Here is a 22565-nt window from a genome sequence, read left to right on the forward strand (position 1 = left end):
TCAATTTTTTCCTGCTCTTCAGGTGTCACCTGTGTACTAATGAAGCTATTGAGAGTGCTTTGTGTGCAGGCCTGCACCTTTGCTGGCCTAGACATCCTGACCGGGCCCCTCTTTGTAGCGATTCTCATGTTCCAGACTCTGGAGCAGCAGAAGCGCAGCTGTGTGCTGAACATCAGGAAGTTTGCATGCTTTTTCCCCATCATGGGTTTCATCGCTCACATTTTAAAAATGTCTAATAACCACCAATCAGGCTGTATCTATGAGTTGGTTTTTGTTTTCTTTGTTCATTTGTTTCTTGTCTTCTTTTGCTTTACATTCCATATAAGAGTGAAAACAGACAATTTTTGTCCTTTTCTGTCTGACTTCACTTAGCATAATACCCTCAAGGTCTACCCATGTTGTCACAAACGGCAATATTTCATCTTTGTGCACGGCTGAGTAGTATTCCCTTGTATGTAAAGCGTATTTTCTTTATCCATTCATCAGTCTATGAACACTTAAGTTGTCTCCAAATCTTGGCTATTGTAAATAATGCTGCAATGAACACAGAAGTGCATATATCTTTTTAAATAGGTGTTTTTGTGTTCTTTGGGTAAATACAGAGACTGAATTATAATACTATACACCTAAAAGTTATATAATGTTATAAACCAATGTTACCTCAATAAAAAAAGCTCACTTTGAGAAAAAGATAAATAGACTGACACTTTGACTATTAAAAAAAAAAAAGCCTAAATAGCACTTCACAGATTCGGTGTTTAAAGTAGAATTTGGAAATGTGTCTTTCAATCAACAATTCTGTAGTGACTTTAAGCATGTAAGTTTCTATAGGCAGTTGTTGGCAGGAGAAAAAGCCAATGGAAATAAACATTGCAGTAAGGTTACCCCCCAGTTAGCTGGAAACACCTTTCCAGTCATCCAGCCTCTGAACCTAAGTATGGTATTATGTGACAAGACCTTAGATTACAAGGAATTCATGTGTGACAGGTTGTAGAAACCATGCAGCTGAAAATCAGAGTTCAGATGCATTTAAATTCCTGTTTATTAAAAAAGAAGCATACTTCTTTTCCTGGCCACTTGGTAGATATCAATATCGCAAGACCAAGAGGAATTGGCTTTCTGTATCTTTGTAATTTCAAAACCTCTATATCCGCTCTAACTCTTCTCTCTCTTGGGCCTTTTTTCACCAATAAATGCCATATTATTAATCTCTCTAGGAATTGATAGATATGGCTGTCATTGTCCACTCCAGATCTACTTCTCTGAAAGGTAGTCAGAAGGAGTAAATCATTTATTGACAATAGAAGTCAATGCAAGAAAACCCACAACAAATCAAACACAGATTCTTTCTGCTATCTCTCTGGGAGTCTGCAGTGGTCTCTTGTCTGACAGTTCTACTCTGTTGTTTATTCTTCAGTTTTAAAATGTAAGATATTAGCTATATTAGATAGGTTAGAGGAAAATCATTCTATTACATGATAAAGCTGAGTCACAATATATGAGCCCCTTACTGTAAATCTTTCATCAACCTATAAAAATTCATAATCCATTGTTCAAACTATCTTTAGAGAAAGGGCAGATTTGAACATTTACATTTGTCCCAGGCTTTACCTCTTCAAAGGAGACCAACACATATAAAACAGTTAAAAAAACGATATAACCCACTCTATTGTTTTCATTGCCTACAAATGCATAGAGTGATAGAAAATTAATCAAAAAGTATTTATTGAGCATCTACCATTTCTCAACTGTGCAAGATAGTGCAGAAGACGGGGCTTTTGGTTTGATTATGATCTGCTTGAGGAAGCCAGCCCTGGCATGGAACAGCAGGGCTGGTGTATTATGAAATATAATGACATTCTAAACCATGGAGCACAGACACTACAGAAGTTTAGGAGAGAGAAACTTCTCTGATGGGGAGAAACTTTTCTGATGGGTAGAAACAGTAGGGATATTAAAGCCCGAGCTAGAAGGAGAAGGAAACTATGCCTAAGAAGACGAAAACAGTATGGCAAAAGCACAGAGGTTTCGCAGCACACAAGCCGATGAACACAGTCACACTCAGCCGGGAGAGGTGTAAATCAGAGCTGAGCGAGCTGGGTGGGGAGGAGAGCCTGGGAGGCTGTGAAAGCCTGGCAGAGTTTAGAGTCAAACTGTAGCCTACAGAGAATCAATGACAGTTTTTTACAAGGGAAGTGATGAGAGCGATGTTCCATGAGGAAAAGCCAAGCATCCACATTTGGGAGAGGACTGAGGGGGAAGAATGTAGAGGCAGGAAATACAAGCAAGAAAAATTTTGTGGTGAACCAAGTGCAGCTCTTAAGAGCTGAGCTATGGAGGTGGTGGAGGAAATGGAGAAGGAACAGATGTGACAGACATTGATAAGAGGAATTGACCACACTTGGTGACTGACTTCAGGTAGAAGGGAGGAAAAAGACCATGTCAAGAAGGGTCCAATATTTTTGGTCTGATGGTCTTCAAGGAGGTTGTTGGTAGAACCGATTATGGGGACGATGAATCAGCTTTTATTCTTGTCAAGTCCGACGTGACAGTGGGATCGTTAATGAAAATGTTCAGCAGGAAGCTAGAAATACAAACACCTGAACTGTATCTCTGTTAGGCTGGGGGTAGGAAAGGCAAATCACTCAGATGTTAAGGTGGGGATGAGGAAACTCACAGGTTTCAAAAAGGAGGAGGTGAGGTCAATTTCAAGGGGCAAGTGGCAAGGACAGAGGGAAGGAGGGAGGAAGGGAGGGGGCAGAGAGAGAGAGAAAGAGGCACTTTGGACTAGCCATTAGGAGGATGAGGATTAGTGCAACTAATGAACAGAAGGTGAACTAGGCCAGATATGCATAGTTTGGTGACTTCCTCTAGCCACACTTTACTTTCCCAGGGTTGGGCAGAGGCACTAGAGTGGGAGAGCGGCACTGGATGAAGATGAGGATAAAGGGGGTCTGGAGAGGATGAACGGGACCCAGAAGACCCAGGAGAGCCTGAAGTTGTCTTTAAGGCATGAAAGTGTGGGAGGGGGAAGAGGGCCAGTTATTGTCATTGGAATATGACAATGCTAAAATGCAAAGGGAGGTGGGGACCCCTTCGTGGTGATGGAGGGGACAGGCAAGGAAGGGAGGCCACTCAGGTGCAGCTGTGTTCCAGAGGAGATGTCTGTAGACCCTGGGTATTTCCCTAACATGGACTCATTTTGCCTTCACTCCAGGACTCTAAGGAGAACCCTGGCTCCCACTCCTCAGGCTCTAGCTAATAGAGGACCCCCAGGACAAATGTCCAGCGGTTGGTGGGGGAGCAGATTTTGGAACTTGATCTGATCCACTTGCACTGTTGGCTTAAAAGCTCCTCATTTGCTTCAGAGATGGTTTTCTCTCATTTAAATGCCACTAACAGCAAAATAGCCCGCTGGCTGGCCCCCTGCTCTCCTCACCTGCCAGGCCCAGCACCTGCAGTAGCACTTGGAGAAGGCAAGAAAGACCCATCAGCCCATGTGGGGGGTAGTAGGGGTGTCCTCCAAGCCTGTAGGAAAGATGGGGTGTTACAGAGGAGAGAGGTGAGCAAGGTCATAGAGGTCCCTTTGGCTACTGGAGAAACTGCAGCTACTGGGAGATGTCTCACTGGGAAGGAGGAATAAAATCAGATTGTCCTCCCTCCCTTCTCCATCTGGCTTTGGGCTACAAAGAGATACCAAGCAAAGGCCAACACGTACACACACATGCACAGAGAAGGACAAAGAGCATACACACAGCTGATCACAGGACAGATAGGTGACAAGCTTGCATGCTTGTAAAGGCACACTCGGACCGGCTCATCACATATACCCCTGAGTGTCTACACACAGTTCTTTCTTCTCTAAGGGTTCTTTTTCCATGGAGAACCTGGTGTGAGTAGAGGCAGCCCTCTCTCTTCCAGGCCTCATGGCTTCCCCTTTGTGTTTTTCCAGGTCGTGACATGGCGAGCACCACTCTGCCTGGTTACCCCCCTCACGTGCCCCCCACTGGCCAGGGAAGCTATCCCACCTCCACCCTGGCAGGAATGGTGCCTGGTAGGTGACAATGGTGCAGCTGCCTAATTTATGTGGGGGTAACTAAATTGTGGGTGAGCTGCTGAGTGGTCTTTAGTCTGAGGCTGGGGGTGGGAGGAGATCCAACATCCCCTCCCCCAAACCACTGCTGTTCTATTCCTCTCTCTCCCCAGAGCTGCAGTTGGTCCCTAACCCTCCTTCCTAAGCCACCTAGAGAGGGAGCTTGCAGAAGTGTCTGCTGTGTACACCCCACTGTCTGTCATGGGCCCTCCGCAAGGCCCACCCACCCAAGCCTATGCCCAGGGAAGCACTCAGCCTCAGCTCCGCCCTCAGTGCCCCAGCCCACCCCCAGCCAGCTGACACTGCTTGGAAGAGCCTGCCCTGGTTTCCATGGAAACTTGGAGCCAAGAACCATTTCCAGGGACATGTCAGTCACTCAAACAAAGCCACCCTGGTCCACACCAACCCACAGGGAAGACCAGTGTTGAGAACCTACCCCACCCCAGAGAGAGGAGGGAGCTGGTCCCTAAGGAAAGAGGAACAGGGGGACAGGCTAAGGCAGGAACCACAGAGGCCGGCTTCAGAGAGAGAAGCTACAGCACGCCCACAGCTCCTCAGAGGAACCCGGTTCTTCTTGCTCCTCAGAGCCCAGGCCATGGCCAGTCTGAGGGCAGCTGGGTTAGGCTGTGTGCACCAGAGAGGCAGAGGCCGCATTTAGGGTCTGGTAGGGCAGCTGGAGCTTGTGCTCTTGCCAGCCCCGCACCTCTGATTGGGAGCCGGACTTGAAGCCAAAGAGAGGTGAAGCTCCTATTTGCATAAACACCAAAAAACTCTTGACTTAAAGGGAGTGAGACTCGCTGAGCCTGCACCCACTCCTGTGGCTGCCTTCTTGGGTGCTCCTTCCCTGAAGCTCAATTTTCATGGGAGGGGGGTGGATAGAAAAGGGGGACTGGCCCCATTCCTGGACTCTCCATCCAGGGACAGCCCCAAAAAGCAGAGTTGGGGGAGGGGCATGGCAAAGAGGGCATTGCTACTGGGTAGGGTAGAATCGGGGCTGAAGGGAGTTAGAGGAGCTGGATAAGGAGATCTGAGAGATGCGGGTGGGGGGTGTCCTAACCAGATGTGGGGTAGGGGGAGTAGAAGTGCTGGGGGCAAGGAGGTTTTTCCAGGAACGTCCCAGCAGTGAGCTGCTGGAGGCTGGAGAAGGTCTTGAAAAGATGGGGGTGAGGGAGGGGGAAGCCTGGAAGGAGGTGGGGATGAGGGGAGCGCAGAGAGCTCATGGTGGCAAGGGGGGAGTCGTTAAACAGAATCTAGTGCTGATGAGGAAATTACACTTGTTTCATTAGCGATGGAGAAGGAGATAGCTCAGTTCCTCTTGGTCACAGTTGAGCTCAGAAGCTCATTATCCTGCTGCACGCATGCTTTCCCTCCTCGTCAATAAACAGGCTTTCCAGTGGCTGCATCCCCCACCCCCACCCCAGCTCCCTCTCCGAGAGGGGCCCCTTCTCCTCTACTTAACCCGCGGTTAGGGATCACTGTAAACAGTCTGGGGTCATCACACAGGAGAAAGGGCGAGGGGGAAACCCGGAGGCCTGGCCTTTCTCCCGCGGAGGGAATGAAGCAGCTTCCGAGGGCTCCCAGCCCACGGAGGGCCTCCGCTTACGGACCGGAGGGCAGCCCACCGGCTCCCTGCCCCCTCCTTCACCTGCTGCGTGGCCCATGAGTGGAATCTCTTCAGGGAAAGGTGGGAGGGGGGCTTTCCCAGCACAGCCCGAACCCCTTTGCTTTGGCACAGTGCTGAGATGCCATTCTTGGGACTTTCTGGGACAAAGTGTCCCGAGGGCCTTTCTTCGCCACCCTCCCCCGCTCCCACCCCGTGGGGCTATGGCTCCCAGAACCAGAGTCTCCACTACAAAGACCCTGTCCCCCAACGCAGCGGGGTGGTCGTGCCTGGACCCAGAACCCCTCCTGCGTGGCCCAGGCGCCTCCACGAGCGAGCCCCAGGCAGATCCCTCCACACTCGTGTGCGAGGCTCGTGGGTGCTTCTGCATCACCCCCCTCCATACACACACACCACCGGCTCTCCCCACGCGGGCTCTGTCGATCGTTCCGCCTTCACCTGGCCCACAGCCTGCAGCAGGCATGCCCTGCCCGCCCCACCTGCACCTTGACCAGGGGAGGCTGCCAGCCTGGCACATCAGGTCCACCTCGGAGTTGCGTGTGTCTGATCCCCACACCCCCACCCTCCCGCAGGGAGCGAGTTCTCCGGCAACCCGTACAGCCACCCCCAGTACACGGCCTACAACGAGGCTTGGAGATTCAGCAACCCCGCCTTACTAAGTGAGTACGCCACCTGGCTGGCCGGCGGCTCAGCGCGTCAGCTCGCCCCTGCTCGCCCCGCTCGCGCTGGCTGCTTCTGGATGCGTCCGACTCCCAGGCACCTGACCTTTGGGTGCCGGCCGGGCAAGGCGTTTAGTGCAGCACTGAGGCCCGGGATCCCCTGAGGACGCCCGCGCCTCCTGCCCTTCCTTCCCCTCTTCTCCCTCCCCGCCGCTGAAAGGCCGTGCGCCACCTCCGCCCTCAGCCCCTCTGGAAGGTCCACAGTCGGGCAGCGGTGGTCGCCGATTGGGTCCCTCTCCCACCCGGTGAATGCAGCTCTCCTCGGGGCAACCAGCTCCCGAAGCCCAGCCAAGGTCTTCCTGCCCGGTCCTGCCATACCCGAGCCCCGGGAGGTCTTTGCTTTTCTTTCCTTTTTTTGTTCTCCTGTTTGTCCTCTCACCCAGCCCATTCTTCTCCTGTGTTAACTTCCAGGTTCCCCTTATTATTATAGTGCCGCCCCCCGGGGCTCCGCCCCTGCCGCTGCTGCCGCTGCCTATGACCGCCACTAGTTACCGCGGGGACCACATCAAGCTTCAGGCCGACAGCTTCGGCCTCCACATCGTCCCCGTCTGACAGCCCACCCCAGAGGGAGGGAGGACCGACTCCACTCGAAGCTTCCTGGCCACCGCCCCAGCCCCACCCCACCCCAGGACACCTGCAGCCCTTCACGTCACCCCATCGAAGGCCCGACAGGACTAGTGGAGCCGCGGGCGGGACCCTCAGGCCCCAGCCCACTGCCCCCAACCCCACCCGCTGCCCCTCCCTGTCTGCCTGAACTTCGAGGTGCAGTGCGTCGAGGAGGACCCGACCCAGCTTGCCCTGGCCTCGCCGAGCCCAACCGGAGCGGACCGGCCACAACTCCGGACTCACGCCGGGCGGCCGCTGTGCGCGGGACACGTTTCTGTGACACACAATCAGCGCCGACTGCAGCGCGGCCCAGCCCCGGAGCAGCCCGACTTGGATGCTCCGGCGCCAGGAGGCCTCGCTGGAGGGACTGGGCAAAAGAAATTAAGAACAAAATGATTTTCTGCAGGAGGAGAAAGAGCCTCCTGCTGAACCCTCGAACCCTCGGGAAAAAGTCCTTACCCCGCGCGCCAGCCGGACTGCCCCCACCTTCCGAGTGGGGTGTGCCCTGCCCCAGAAGGTGGAATGGAATGGGAGCGTGGGGGCTGGGCTCTAGGGACAAAGATTGGGGTCGTCAAGTCTTTCCCAGCTTGGAACCCAAGGCACGCAGGCCCCAGCAGCCCGCACCCACCGAGCCCGACTCTTGGCTCCTCTTCCCTGTTCCGCCAGAACTGCCCAGTGTCCCAGGGCCCAGGCACCTCCTACTAGTGACGAGACTCTCAGCCCCACCTTGCCCCTACCTCAGCGTCTCTGCCATCTGTGACCTCCCAGTCTTCCCTCCTGCCAGTCTTTTTCCCATCCCACGACTCTCTGCATCGCTCCTCCTAGCTCGCCGCCCCGAGGGAGGCTCTCCGGTGCCTGCGGTAGGACCAGTCTCCGTGCGCCCTGTGTACCGGTCTTCCCCAGCAGTTACTTGACGTCCCTCCCCCGACTCAGACTCTCGATCGGCCGGTGGCGGGGGCAGGTTCTGAGCTGGCGTCTGAGCTGCGGGCGGGGTGGAAGTGGGGGGCTGTCCACTCCATCCCCAGCCTCCTCCTCCGGCAGGAACTGAACAGAACCGCAAAAAGTCTACATTTATTTAATATGAATGGTGTTTGCGAAAAGGAAAAAACAACAAAAAACCCAACAGGCTGCTGCTTTGTAGAAAGACGGTGTGTGTCGTGTGAAGGCGAAGCCCTGTGTATATAACCCCGCCCTGTCCGCCCCGCCCCGCCCGGTAGAGTCCCCGACGCCCGCCCGCCCTGCCTGTAGGTTCGCCCGCGCTCTGTGCTGTGAGAGTCGCCGCTCGCTGGGGGGGGAGGGGGGGACACAGCTACACGCCCACTAAAGCACAGCACGTCCTGGGGGGAGGGGGCATTTTTTATGTTACAAAAAAATTACGAAAGAAAAGAAATCTCTATGCAAAACGACGAACATGGTCCTGTGGACTCCTCTCTGTTTTGTTGGCTATCTCTCTGTAATTCCGTGTTTTCGCTCTCTCATTCTCTCTCCCCCGCGCATCTCTCCCCTTTCTCCATCTCTCTCTACTCCTCAGTCTCTGTCTCCGTCTTTGTCTCTGTCCCTTCCTCGGCCTCTCTCCCCAGCCCCGCCCCGGCTGCCTCGCCCTCGCAAACTAGACCCGAGGTGGCAGCTCCACCCCCGGGCTTGTCCCCTCTCGGCTGTGCCCCGTGCGCCCTGGGCCGCCGGCGGCCGGACCGCCCCGCCCCGTAGTTGCTCTCTCGGTAGCGGCGATGCGCCTTGCATGTCTCCTCACCCGTGGATCGTGATGACTCGAAATAACAGAAACAAAGTCAATAAAAGTGAAAATAAATAAATAAAAATCCTTGAACAAATACGAAAAGGCTTGGAGTCCTCGCCCAGATCTCTCTCCCCTTCCAGCCTTTTTATTTGAAAAGGAAAACGAGAAAAGAGAATAGTTTAAGGGAACTGCCGGCGCCTAGCCAGGCTCCAGTGGCCCGAGCGGGACGGCGAGGGCGCCCTGGCTCGAGCTCCCAGACCCTCCCCAGCCCTAGCGAGGCTGGCGGGGCCGGGGCGCCGGAGCCAACGCCCAGCCGACCCCGAGAGAGAGCCCCTGATAGCTCTGGTCTCCTTGGCCACTTTAAGCGCGTCGGTTCGTTTTGATTCTTTTCTTTTCTTTCTCTTTTTTTCTTTTTTTATTGTGCACATGAGAAATAAATAATAATAAATAATAATAAATAAATAATAATAAAATTTTGTATGTCACTCCCCATGGCTCCAGGTTTGTCTCTCCCTGTCTCTGGGACAGGCCTTCCCTCACACTGGTGGACCCCAAATAACCCCCTCAATGATCCTCCCACCGCCACCCCCTCCCACCCCTTTCCCAAGACCCTCTTGGAGGCAGCTGAAAGCAGGCAAAGACCCAGGCCATTGAGCCTTCAGTAGCCACCCTCCACCATCCGCCCCGCCCTTGGGGCAAGGAGCTTTCCAAAACTTCAGAATAACTTCGAGTTACACATCTATACCAGGCCTATGCGGCTGCCCTGCCTCTCCACCCGCACCCAGCTTTAGGGTGTAAACTCTCAAAACGCAACGTCAGAGGCCCCCTCCGGAGGGGGAGGGGTCGGCGAGGTGTTTGCTGTCCTGTCTTCTTTCTCCGCTCCTCTGCGCAGCCGCGATTTTATCCCACGAGTCTTCAAAGAGACCACGGAGACCACGGGCGCTTGTCACAAATTCCCTCGCCGCTCAGTTAGTATAACGCGCGGACAGTGTCCAGTTCCGCGGAGACTCGGGGAGAACCTGCCGGCTCCTGGGACCTCGCGCACCGCCTGTGTTTTGCGGAACCCCGGGCGCTGGCCTGGCGAGCAGCAACTAGCATTGGTGTGGTCTGGGTGGTTCCGGGAAAGGGAGCGTAGGCGTCCGTCGGTCGGTCGGTGCTTCCAGTTCTGTTCGACCGCATGGGTCTAGATGTCCCTGGGTAGGCCTGGGGGTGGGGGAGTGGGATAACTGTTTGGGTTTTCAAACACTCATTACTGTCTTTGAGCCCAGGGGGGCCAGTGAAGGATCTGTGTTTGCCCTGTGTCTTTCTTCCTGTTTGCGGGAAAGGGTGGAGTGACTGTCCAGGATCATCCAGGATTGTCCAGGTGGCATCTGAGATACTTGGAAGGGGACTCCTCTCTATCCCTTCAGCAATCTCTCAACTCCAGCCCTCCCACAAAGGTTGCAACCTTCACCTGGTGTCCACCTTGGAGACTTTCATGTTCTGCCCTGGGGAAACCTTCCCAGCTTAGCTCTTAGCTGGGTCTCCTTCCACTTGGAAGATGATTCTTCTTCTTCTTCTTCTTCTTCTTCTTCTTCTTCTTCTTCTTCATATTGTATTTATTTTTAGAGAGAGGGGAAAAAAGGGAGAAAGAGAGTAAGAGGAACATCGATGTGTGTGACATCAATCGCTTGACTCTTGCACACTCCCAATCAGGGACCTGGCCTGCAGCCCAGGCATGTGCCCTGACCAAGTATCCAACCCCCATCATTTCAGTTTGCAGGAAAAGGCCCAGTCCACTGGACCACACCAGTCAGGACTGGGAGGTTCTTGAAGCACTGAGGTGCCAGAGATGGCTAGAGGGTGGGGGCTGAAAGCAGGACCTGCAGGCAGACTCAGGAGTGACTTTCCCTCTTGGCTGGGGGCAGTGTGTCCCAGACACCTCCTTCCCTCCAGGAACCTAGAGGCCTTTCTTTTCCCAAGCCCACTTGCCCACCTTCACCCTCCTTGACACTTCGGGTGGATATGCAGGATCCCCAACAAAGCATCAAGTGCCTAATCAATCCATCCCCTTTTTCCACCTTCCCTACCTGTGCCTCCTCCCTATTCCCCATCTTGGCAAAAGACTGCCCCACCTTGCACTGTTTGGCACTGCCCCTCTTAACTATCATTCTCCTAGAAGGGCGGTCTTCAAAGTTTTTTTCAATCATTTACCCTACTAGTAAAAAGAATTCTTAACAGGAACTCCCAATATAATGATATACTTATTTAAATATTTACTTACTTATAAATTCCATAAATGTACTACTAAACGAATATATTACAAATTTTATAAGATATAAAATAGTAAAAGGGTGAGATTGGAATACATATACCTAAAAGTTCTAATGTTCTCTAAGATAAATGGATCATCTTGCATCTCACCCCACCCCACCCCCAGGGAAATTATACCCCACTTGGAATGTCCTGCTCAGAACCCATCAAAACCCAGCATGGCAAAACTCCTGACTATTGCCTGATGCCCAGCCAGTAAGTTCCTGGAAGTTGTCAGGGCACTGGGTTGGCCCAGTCAATGCTGCCCTCATAGTATGTAGCAGGCTACCTGGCCCCCAGAAGCCTGGCTTTGCCTCCCGGTGCCCCCAGACTGGGACTGCTGCTTTGCCTAATACAGCAAATTAGGAGTTGGGGCCTCTTACCTGGTTCTCACTAGAACTCCTTAGCTCCTGTTCTGTCTCTGGCCTCCTCATGCCAGGTTGGTCGGTGAGAGTCCCACTGTTGACAATGACTACCCTGCTCAAAAGATTTCATGCTATGTTTCTTCTAGGGAGCTGCTTTCTGCTTGGATCAGCCCGAGGGTCCCCAAAACGTGTTCTATCATCCTTGAGCAGTTGTCTGTTCCAACTGCAGCCCCGTAAGCATACCTCAAGCACAGATAGGGCCTGTTCTCCATAACTCACCCAATTCTGACTCTCCTAGTCCTGTCGCCACCCCACCCTCACAGCTGGGATACATCATGTGTGACAGTTAGAAACAGATGAAGAAAGGTGTCCTGAGTTGGAGGAATAGCAAGAACAAAATCATGGAGGCATCAAAACATACCAGATAGAATGTGGCTGGACACCAGTTGCCTAGGGAGAGGCAGAGGGGATACAGGAGGTGGCAGGAGATGAAGCTTAAAAATAGCTGAGAGCAAGGGTACTATGCTAGAAATGTCAAAATAGTACCATCACTTACGTGGCTTCTTTAAGGAAGCTGCCCCACTCAACCCCTTCCTGCCTGGGTAACCACCATGTTGGTGCCAGTGACTCTGAGCTGAGCCATTCAGTCCCCTTTTCTCAGGACATAGCACTAGAAAGTATGGAGAGAATGAGGCCAGTAACCGTTAGCAGCAAAGCCCAATGGAGGCCCTAAAGGGATTCCCCAGTCTTCCTCATCTCAGTCAAGGACAGCTTCATTCTACCCCAAATCGTCCCTGACTATTTCCGTCTTTCCCATCCATGTGTGGTCCACCACCAAAACTAGACAGCTCTGCCTTTAAAATATTGGGTTGGCCAGAAAATTTGTTTAGTGTTTTCCCCTATGATGGTTCTAGTAATGGTTAGTTGTCTTCTACTTCATTCAAAACAATTTTGTTAGATTGTCTTGTGACAGCTGTCATATCAGCATGCATTTAAAAAAACCCATCAAAATTGGTGAATTTTTGTGCAGCCATTTTAATATTAAAGATGGAAGGAGATATGCAACATTTTCAGCATATTATACTTTATTATTTCAAAAAAGGTAAAAATGCAACTGAAACACAAGAAAAGATTTGCACAGTGTATGGAGAAGGCGCTGTGACTGATCGAACATGTCAAAAGTGGTTTGCAAAGTTTCTTGGTACTATTGATATTTTGTCTAAATAATTCTTTGCTGTGGGGCTGCCTTATGCATTAGAAGATGTTTAGCAGCGCCCCTGGCCTCTACCCACTAGAAGCCAAAAGCAGAAGATAGCCGACATGCTCAAAATATCCAAATCAATAGTTATTGATGAAAATGAAAAAAAGTATTTTATTTTATTGAAAAAACTAAATGGACTTTTTGGCCAACCCAATAGATTCAGAATTTGACCACTTCTGACGATTTGCACTATTTTATCCCAGCCCAAGGCACTGTGATCCTTCACCTGGATTTGCAAAAAGAAGTCTAATTTGGCTTCCTATTTTCATCTTTACCCCACTCACCCCGGCCTATTCTTCCCCCAGCAGCAGAGTGATTCTCCAACATATGTAGCAGATCATGACCCTCCTCTGCTCAGATGCCTCCAGTGGCTCCACTTTCCCCAAAAGTCAGAATCCTAAAGTTGATCTACAAGGCCCTACAAGCTTTTGCTGTCTGCCCTCCCAACCCCACCCTCCCTGATCCCCCCCACCACTCCTAACTCACTTCCCATTATCTCCCCCAGCTCACTGTGCTCTGAGCCCGCTGGCCTCTGTGCTTCAATTACACCAAACACTGGCCTTCCCAAGACATTTGCACTTCATGTGCTTCTACCCCTATACAGACTGGCTCCCCACTTCCTTAAGGTCTCTACTCCAAGGTTACCTTTCCAACAAGGCCTTCCCTCAATAACTTAAATAAAATAGCGTACACCCCAGCATCACTTTCCGTTCCCTTCCCTTGCTTCTCCACATTCTTTACCTCCTCCTGGAAGATTATGTTTTATTGGTTTAGATCCTGTCCTCTCCCATTAGAATGTTAACTCCATGAGGACAGATCTTTGTCTGTTCTATTTGTTGCTATATCCCCAATGCCTCCGTCCATGGTTAGCACACAGATGTTTGACAAATATACAGTAGACAAAGAAACAAATGGAGTGATGAGAGGGAAGAAGAACTCATGAAAAAGCAGGAGGCTGAAGCAGGGAAGAGGGGAAGAGCAGTGATGGTAGGCCCCACAGTCACATGGAGGAACGGGATGACCCACAGGGAGTAGCTGAGAAGCCAAGGAGGAGGAGAAAGAGGACAGATGCTATTCCTACTCCTTTTGCAGCCCAGTGGTTTGAGACTCAGGGGCATCAAGCTCCTTGAATAACTCTCACAATTATCTGGGGAATAACACTCTATCCTTTATAATCCACAGCACCTATCATAGTCCCCATAGGGGGCATCAAGAGTGCACCCTACTTCCGTTGGGAAACTGTCCCTCCACCGTCCTGTGGAGTTCTCGTGGGACTGTCAGTGAGAGTGCTACTCAGTCAGAGAAGCCATCAGCTCCTGACTGTGATGTGGACCTGAGATCCTTATCTGGCCAGTGGGGACCCGATGTCCCTGTCCAAAGCACATAGGTCTCAAGTTAGGAACAATTGGAGTCCTCTCAGAAGGCTTGTTATGTGGTACAGGAAAGGCAGGGGGAGCGTCTTGTCCTCTTTTGGACTCTGAGCTGCAATGATGAGAGCTCCAGGTCCCCAAGGACTTCCCCTCACCACGTGGAGAGCACAGTCATACTCTGAGCCGGGCAGGGACACAGAAACAAGAGAGAGAAAGAGCTTTGGCAGTATCATTCAAGCCCCTGGAGCCAGCTACACCCGAAGTATGACCACTTTTGGACTTCCAGGGTCATAAGCCAGTATGTTCTTTTTCTCACATAAGCAAATGTGTTGAATGTCTGTTAATTTCAGCCAAAAAGTGTGTGACTTCAACAGTTCTGGAGGGATGAATGCCCTGCTAAGGACTTTGGATTTTTTTCTATAAGCAATGAGCGTGATGGAAAACCTTTGAGCAAGAGAACAGTGTAATAAAGTTGCATTTTTGGAGGAGCTCTCTGTCCATAATGTGAGGAGTGGAAGCATAAGGAGAGACAGTGGGCATGAAGAAAACTGTATGAGCCCGCTACAGTAGACCAGGCAAGAGACGACGGCGGGGTGGGGGGGGTCTACATTGAGGAGTAGCTCAGGAAGGACACTGACATGCAGACATGACAAGGCTATACTTTTATGTAGAAAAAGAAAAAACCCTGACCTGTGTGGCTCAGTTGGTTGGGCATTGTCCGGCAAAGCAAAAAGTCACCAGTTCAATTCCTTGTCCGGGTTGCAAATTCAGTCCCCAGTCAGGGTGTGTACAAAAGGCAACTGATCGATGTTTCTCTCCCTCGATTTCTCTATCCTTTACCCTCTCTCTGAAAAACTAAATAAAATCTTTTTAAAAAAGAAAAAAAGTGCAGAACAGTGGACACATTGTGCAAGAAAGAAGAAAAATCAGAATTTTATCACATTAGCTTATAGGTACATAAACATTGAAAACATAAACATCAATCTAATGAAAATGGCCGTCTCTAAGGAGGGAAGAGGGTGGGTGGGGATTGGGTAAGGATGAGATTTCTGTGAGTATACTTTTTAATGTAACTTTGAGTTTGTTGAAAAATAAAATTTAAATTAAAAAAAAATTAAAGAGACCTGAGACAGCCAGGTGTTTGGCACATAAAGCCTAATTATTTAAAGAAATAAGCCAAATTTTGCTGGGGTTTTTTTTGTTGTTGTTGTTGTACAACTGCAGGGATAGCCATTGGCTTTAGTGACGAGGGGATACCTGGTAACCTGAGAGCTAGTGTTTCCTGAGGGTGGAGGGAGGGCTGCCGGGAGCTGGAGGCGAGGGGTGGCTAAGACCTGAGGAAATAGGAGGAGGCAGGGTGTAAATAAATCTTTTGAAATGTTTGGAAGGGAGGGGAACATGAGAAGGGCTAGAAAATGATGTTTTCAGTGAGTTCAAGGGAAGATTCTTTCAGGTTAAGGGCTATGGACAAGGCTGAGGCAGAGGGCAGGAGGCAGCCGGGGTGAAGAGAGGCTGTTTAGGGACGAACATGAGGAAGCTTATGAAAGGAGGCCTGAAATAATACGGTGGAGGCATAGGGCTGACGGTTAGGGAGGAACCAGAGAATTCTTCTGGGGAGAGGAAGGTCATGAGGGAAAGGGAGCTGCTAAGGCTGCTCAGAGAGATTGCAGGAGACACAACTGCTGTCTGCTGAGTGTGGGGGGAGCAGGGCTGGGTCTAGCCTTGAGGAAGATGGAGAGTTTGGGAAGCATTTTTGTTGGGGATTCAGAAGGAAGTCTGTGAGAGCCGGAAGACCTCATTGCCAGGCAGCAGCAGGGTGAGCACACAAGGGTGGACGGTCCTTAGCTCCCCTCGCCCTGGCTGACTCCATCTCTCAGGACATAGCATCCTGGTCCCCGAAGGTTACACTGCTCACCCCTCTCCCACCTCATCCACATTTATGTCCTCCATGTGGCCACCCTACTTGATGAATCCCAGTAACAACTCGGGCCCATTTTCATAGTCTGACCTTTGTGACTGTCCTTCTCCAAATGCGGAAGTGCAGCCTCAGCTACCTTGTAGGAAAGGCCTGTAGAAGACCCAGCCTCCCCAGGAACTCTCAGTCCCCAGATGCAGCCTAGAGGCAGAACAGAAAGCACATGTATATGGAGGTATCCCCAAGCCAATAGCAGAAGGAACCCAGAAGTTGGCTCACAAAGGTCACTGCGTAACCTTCAATAAGCCTCCCTCTCTGTACCTTAGCTTCCTCATGTGTAAAACCAGATGGCCTCTAGGCCTCGTTCCCATTTGACATTCTATTCTTCCATAGTTGTATTCTGCGGGTGCCCAATCTCTGTGGCCAGGAGAAGTTCAAGAAAGGTCTATGGAGGTGGGATGGGTATATTCAGATGAAGAAAAAGATGGAGGATGCTTTTTAATCTAGAGAAGGAGGAGGCAAGAATTTATTTATTTGTCGTCATCTCTCCCATTTGGGAGTTAGAGTTAGCACTGTCTTTTCTCTCTCTCTCCCCAGAGTCTGCCCAAAGGTTTCTAGAGGCAGGGGCTTTGAGCTTTGAGACAGAAGAATAGTGGGAACCTTGAGGGTGCAGAGCAGGAGACTAGGGGAAGAAGACAAAGGAAGCAGCTATTTGGGGCCAACTATATTTCCTGCCTCCCCCCAGCACCCCCACCTGCCCGACCATCCCAATACCCTAATTAGCCAGTCCCTTAGGCCCCTGTTAGCAAGGCCGGCTGAGCGCCCAACTCCCTAGGGACCAGCCCCCTTACCCCCCAGACTAATCAGTCCTTCACTCCTTGAGTATGTGAGTGTACGCGAGCGTGCACACACACACGCACACAGAGCCTTATTCTTCCCCAGAGCTCCAGGCCCCATTCCAGCCTTTAGAGAGTTAATGGAGGATGATGTTGAATTCCCCAGTGAAGACACCCCCATTTGAGATGTTCAAAGAGTTGGGGAGAGGCCAAAGTTTGGTGGGTCCCCTCCAATTTGGGGTTTTCTCTCAAATTTGTGGGATCAATGATGTGTAGCAAAGGATGAAGCCATGATTGGGGGTACTCTATGGCCCCCTAAGCTCTAGGGCTGGTGCCTCTCAGGCTCCCATCTATGGTCAATATTCACCCCAACACAGACCCCTCCCCCCTTTATCTCAGGCCCCCCATTCATCTCCCACCCCCCTACCCCCCGACACCCGCACTGTCAGCCCAAACACATGATAAATTGCCCTGTCAACAGAATTCATTCAGGGACCAATTAATTCCACAGAAATGAACCAGGAGCCATCAGTTGCTGAAAAACTCAGAGTGCAGGGAGCGGAAGGAGGGGGTGCAGACGAAGGGGGGGAGTGGGCAGCAGAGGAGGGGACAGGGAGGCTGGGGAAGTTAGTCTGACAGAAATTGGTCATTTAATGCTTAAGTGCACGCTAGACAGCCCTGTCATCGCCTGCGGCCCCCGCGCGGGATTAATTATCAGAGGAGGAGAGGGCAGCCCAGCCCAGCCAAGCCGTCTGTCACCAACCAAGGCTAGAGTCACCCAGGACTTGGGCCACCCTGAGTCCACTTCCAAGCCTTCAGGCCTCCTGCTCACTCAGCTTTGGGGTTCCCGCAGATCCCAACCCTAGGCCCAACTTCTTATCTTGGACCCTAAGCCATGTTTAGTCATGGTCTTGCCATTAGTTACCCCAACCAGGAAGACCTCTTCAGCCCCTTGACTGGGTTAGAACCTGTAACTCCCTGTACTTCATTATCATTACCCCCAACCATCTTGGGTGACTTCTTGTGTGGAGCCCAAAATATGATTGTCCCACCCATTGGCCCTAATCTGAGGTAACGGCACCATCTTCCACTCAAATGCTCAAACCAGAATCCCACCAGTTGTCCCTGACCCCTCCCTCTCCTTCATCCCTTTCAACCAATCAGAATCCAAGTCCCGTCAGCTCAACCTCCTGTAAACGTATCAAATCTGGGTCACTTGCTTCTAGCTTCCCCCATCACCCAAGGCTAGACCGCCAGCAGCTCTGCCTGCTGCCCTGATTTAGGTCCTTTCTTTCAGTTAAAGTTATCTTTAAAAATATAAGTGACACCCTGCTGTACCCCCCTCCCCCACATACACAAAATCCAGTTTGACACTCTTTGGTGGACCACCATAGGCCTGCAGGGGATCAAGTTCAAACTTTTAACTTGACTGAGAAGGCACAAAGCCCCAGCCTCTGCCTGCAGCCCAGCCTCGCCTCCAGCAGGCTTGCCCTGCTCTCTCTGCCCAACCCCACTGACCTTCCCTTTCGGCCTCTGCATACGTTGATCTTCCTCAGCCTGAAAAACTCTTTCTACCTTGCAACCCCCACCATTCACTTGACTAACTCCCATTCATCCTTGAAATCTCAGATTAAATCGCTCTCCCTCCAGGAAGCCTTTCCCCCCACCCCACGCCGACCCCTTCGCGAGCTTTTGCAGCTCCCAAACTTCTTCATCTGTCAACATTGTCACCCTACCTGTGCATTGTCTGTCCTTCCACCAAAATGTTAAGTTTCACAAGAATGGAATCCATGTTTTTATCCTTAGGGCCTGGCATTTAATGGATACCAGAAAATATTTGTTGAATAAATAAATGAATAAATGAAGGCCCAACTTTTTCTTGGTTCTGTCACTGGCCTGACTCTGGGGCCAAGCTTCCCAAAGTCAGACCTCTCCTAGGGGCCAAGAGAGGGTGGTGTGGCTGGAGAGCTGAGAAACCCTCAGAAAACAACTTGTGAGCCCATCAGTTGAACCCAAGCCAGCTGTGGTGAGACAGGGTCTGAGAGCTGGAGGTTAGCATGGTGGAGAGAATTGCTGGGAGGACTTTCTACAAAAGCAAAGCCCAGAGTCTGGCAGAAGCATGCTCTGGACACATATGAGGGTTGGCTGGGCATGGGCTGATTAGAGGAGGAGGGGAATAAACAGCTGGAAAGGCCACTTTCAAAATGGATTTTGATATATTTACCAGAAGTTGAACTGACAGGACTTGATTACTGACTGGAGGAAGAGGGAGGCCGGTCTTGCAGAGCAATGAATGCCAGGCTAAGTTTGCCTTTTTTTCCTGCCTTTGATGGCAGAGGATAGTCAGTGACTGCTTGTAAAGATGGCCAGGTACAGGTTTATTTGCCAAGTTAATTTTGGCTGCCAGACAAGATGTCTGAAGGAAAGGTTGAGGCAGGAAGGCTGGTGTAGTTATGAAAGAGGAGGGTGAAGAGAGAGAGAGAGAGAGAGAGAGAGAGAGAGAGGGGTCTGTGGAAGGAAGGTCTGTGATGGAGAAGTCTCCCATGAGGGGCAGAGGTGAGCTGAGTGGGCTCTGTCTCTAAGAAGCCCAAAAGGCCTGTTACCAGCCTCACTAAGATGACATCTCTGAACTTGGCTGCCAACTGGATCTGAAGATAAAGTAGAGAGAGAGGGAGAAGATGATTTCCTCCAAGGTGTGTGTTCCAAGAGGCCGGGTGGTGGGTGGGGCCATCAACAGAGGTAAGAAAAGAGGCTGACCTGAGACTAGAAACAATGAACATGACTTTGTATACGGAGCACACTTGTCTGGTTTGACATGCTTGGCATGATGTCCAATAGACAGAATTACAGAGTAGTAGCTCAGGAGCGAACTGGCCTTGGGATGTAGAATTGAGAGATATCTTCTTGCCCTCACTCTCCTACCCTCCAAACTTGCATTTAGTTAGAATGGGTTGATGTAATTTTGTGACAAAGTGATACTGTAACACTGAAACAAATGATCCTAAATAATATAATGTAGTAAAATGTGTCATGTAGTACAAGTGATAGTGTAGGACTTGTAATAATAGTGTAATATTGTAACCCAGAAATAGGATAACCATATGACAATTTACTAATATAAACCAGGAAATGATGGGTCAATGTACTAGTTAACAATATGGGGCTGTATTGTAGTAATGAAATAACCATGTAATCAGTGACACTGCAACAAGTCACACAATCCAGCAACCAAATGACAACCTGACAGTGTAACCATGTTAACTCAGTAATGACATACTGACACAATGATGCCATAATACAATGGCAGAGTGTGGTGATGATGTCATGCAATAATAAGAGGCAAACCAGTGAGCAGGTCGAGCCACAACACAAACAGGTAACATTCCTAAACACAAATTTTACTCAAAGACCAATGTTAAGATGAAGGAAAATTTGTATAATAAGCAACCATGTCTCTGAAAAAGAAAAGTATGAATACATATTATTGTTTGCTTACATTTTACAAAATGGAAAGATGAGCCAAAAAGTTTTTTAATGTTCATCTATTAAAGAACGGAGAAACAAAATGGAGAGGACAAGACAGAAGGTAGACATCACTGATTATATTTTGTAGATTTGACTTTAGAACCATGTACATATTTTACATAATAACATACAAAATTAAGTAAATAAATAAGCAATCCCCCAAAAGGTAGAAGCTAAATGAAATAAATGAACACAACTATCCATTGAGTTGGAATCATAACCACAGAGAGAAAAACTATTTCAAGTAATTTAAAACCTAATAATTGATTATATGTACACTCCTTAGTGTGCCATACACTGATAAAGCAAACAAGTAATGATATTGATGTTCTTGAAGATTTTGTTTGGTGTGGGACAAACAAACAAAACCAAATGGAAGATCAATGAAGATAAGTAAAATCCCTGTAGTCTGGGATTTCAATTGGATGCATTAGTAATAACTCAATGCATTTTAACTGTATTTCCTAGCTCTACCCACTGGAAAAGACAAGAAGTTAATCAACTCAATAACAATAAGCACCTCTAGTCCCCAGACTGTGGTCTTTTAATACCACATTGCACTAAAAGGAACCAGGATTCTTTAGGGAAATAGATGATTCTGGAAATCTTGCCATAACAGAAAGCAAGAAAGTTATTAAAAACTCCTAGAAAGGTCAGATCAAAAGGACGTAGGTGCCAGTTAGAGGCTGCCATTGACCAACAATGACATAATTGAGCATCAGTGAGAATAATAAGTACAATTGATTTAAATTCATCAAATATATTTAAATGCATGAATGTATAATTAAGAGAAATATCTTATTGACCTTCTTTGTAAGACACCAGGAAACCAACTCATTATTTGATAAATTAATAAATAAAGAGAAAAGAATCAAGCATTTCTACTGCCTTTCTTATAAGAACTGTATCTTTGGGAAAATCAAACAGTGGGTAAGGGGAAGTTTCTCTTTATAAATGTCTTACAGCTAATAAATGAAGAAGAAATGGATAGAATTAGAATATTACCATTTTGCAACCCCTAATGGAATAATAGATCTAGGAAATGATCATCAATGGCTGTTAATTTCACAAAAAGAGAAACAACAAAACATTATGTGCCCCTTGATGAAAATACAAAACACACACACAAAACAAAAATAAAAAAACCTATTAGGTAATATTTCCAAAAAATCAAACCTGCATCTGATCAAGCCTCTAGATGTAACTACCATTTTACAGATGATACTATGAACAGAGGAACTACACGGGTAAAATCTGATTTAGGCTCTTGCTTGTACATTTTCCCCAGACTGTGCAAATCTATAGGGCACATTATCTGACTTCTTCAATAAATAAATTTCAAGAGGGGAATGGATAGACAAAAGAGACATATCAACTAATTGCAATATATTTGAATCTTGCAAGTAGTTAAAAAGAGGAGGAGCAGGAAGAGGAAGAGGAGCAGTAAGAGCAGGAGGAAAAGTTATGAGATAATCAGTGACATATAAAGGCTGCACTAATTGCACATTATGAAATTTTTAGATGGGCTAGTATTAATATGGTCATTTTTAAAGTCCTTTTATTTTAGAATTATTTAATTGAAATATTTACAGATTAAATAATATAATGTCGGGGATTTTCTTTAAAATAATACTGGGGCAAACTGGTAGGACCAAAAATGGCTATAAATTGATAGTTCTTGGAGCTGGGTTTATTATACTGCTCTCTCTATTTTTATTAATGTTTGACATTTTCAATAATAAAAAGTTTTAGGCCTTTGTTATATTAAATCAAACTAGTTAAATTTGGGGGTAGTCACCTGCCCTATCTTGACTTTCAGAAAGCTGACAACTGTCTTCAATTGGTCAGCTGTCTAAGCTGGATATTCTGAAGAAACTGACCAGCCTAAAAGAAAATACCTTCAGATTCTGGTAATTGGGGTCTCCCACAAAACATATGGATCTCCACCTCATTACTCTTCAGTGATGTCTACCAATCAACAGGGCCCAAACATGCATACAGAGTTTCCAAGCAATCTTTTACTGCCTTACTTTTGTGTATGGATGGACAGGAAAGGATATTAATGATTTAAAATAAGCCTCTAACATGAGAAACAGAGACCAGAATTAACTACCACAAGAAAAAGAACTTGAAAAAAAATCAAAGACAATTCAGGAAAAAGAAGAAAACTAAAATCAAAACCAAATAAAAACTGTCTATAATTAATAACCTCAAAGCAGTAAAAGAA

At 48.8% G+C, this 22565-nt stretch overlaps 1 protein-coding gene across 4 annotated transcripts in view; it reads left to right on the forward strand.

Annotated features, from left to right (window-relative positions):
• Nucleotides 1-6985, forward strand: part of PAX2 (paired box 2) — a 75193-nt gene extending 68208 nt beyond the window's left edge. For 3 of the 4 annotated variants that reach the window (XM_054581722.1, XM_054581720.1, XM_054581721.1), the window contains 3 exons: nt 3953-4054; nt 6287-6373; nt 6845-6921. In XM_054581722.1, the coding sequence (XP_054437697.1) occupies nt 3953-4054; nt 6287-6373; nt 6845-6921 (266 nt within the window). Of the gene's footprint in view, nt 1-3952; nt 4055-6286; nt 6374-6844 lie in introns of all 4 variants that reach the window. The other variant, XM_054581719.1, reaches the window with a different exon arrangement.
• Nucleotides 6986-22565: the final 15580 nt, after the last annotated feature.

The sequence above is a fragment of the Pteronotus mesoamericanus genome, unplaced genomic scaffold, assembly GCF_021234165.1.
Source record: "Pteronotus mesoamericanus isolate MK-2021 breed Mesoamerican mustached bat unplaced genomic scaffold, CSHL_Meso_final contig_657, whole genome shotgun sequence".
In the NCBI taxonomy this organism is placed as follows: Eukaryota; Metazoa; Chordata; class Mammalia; order Chiroptera; family Mormoopidae; genus Pteronotus; species Pteronotus mesoamericanus.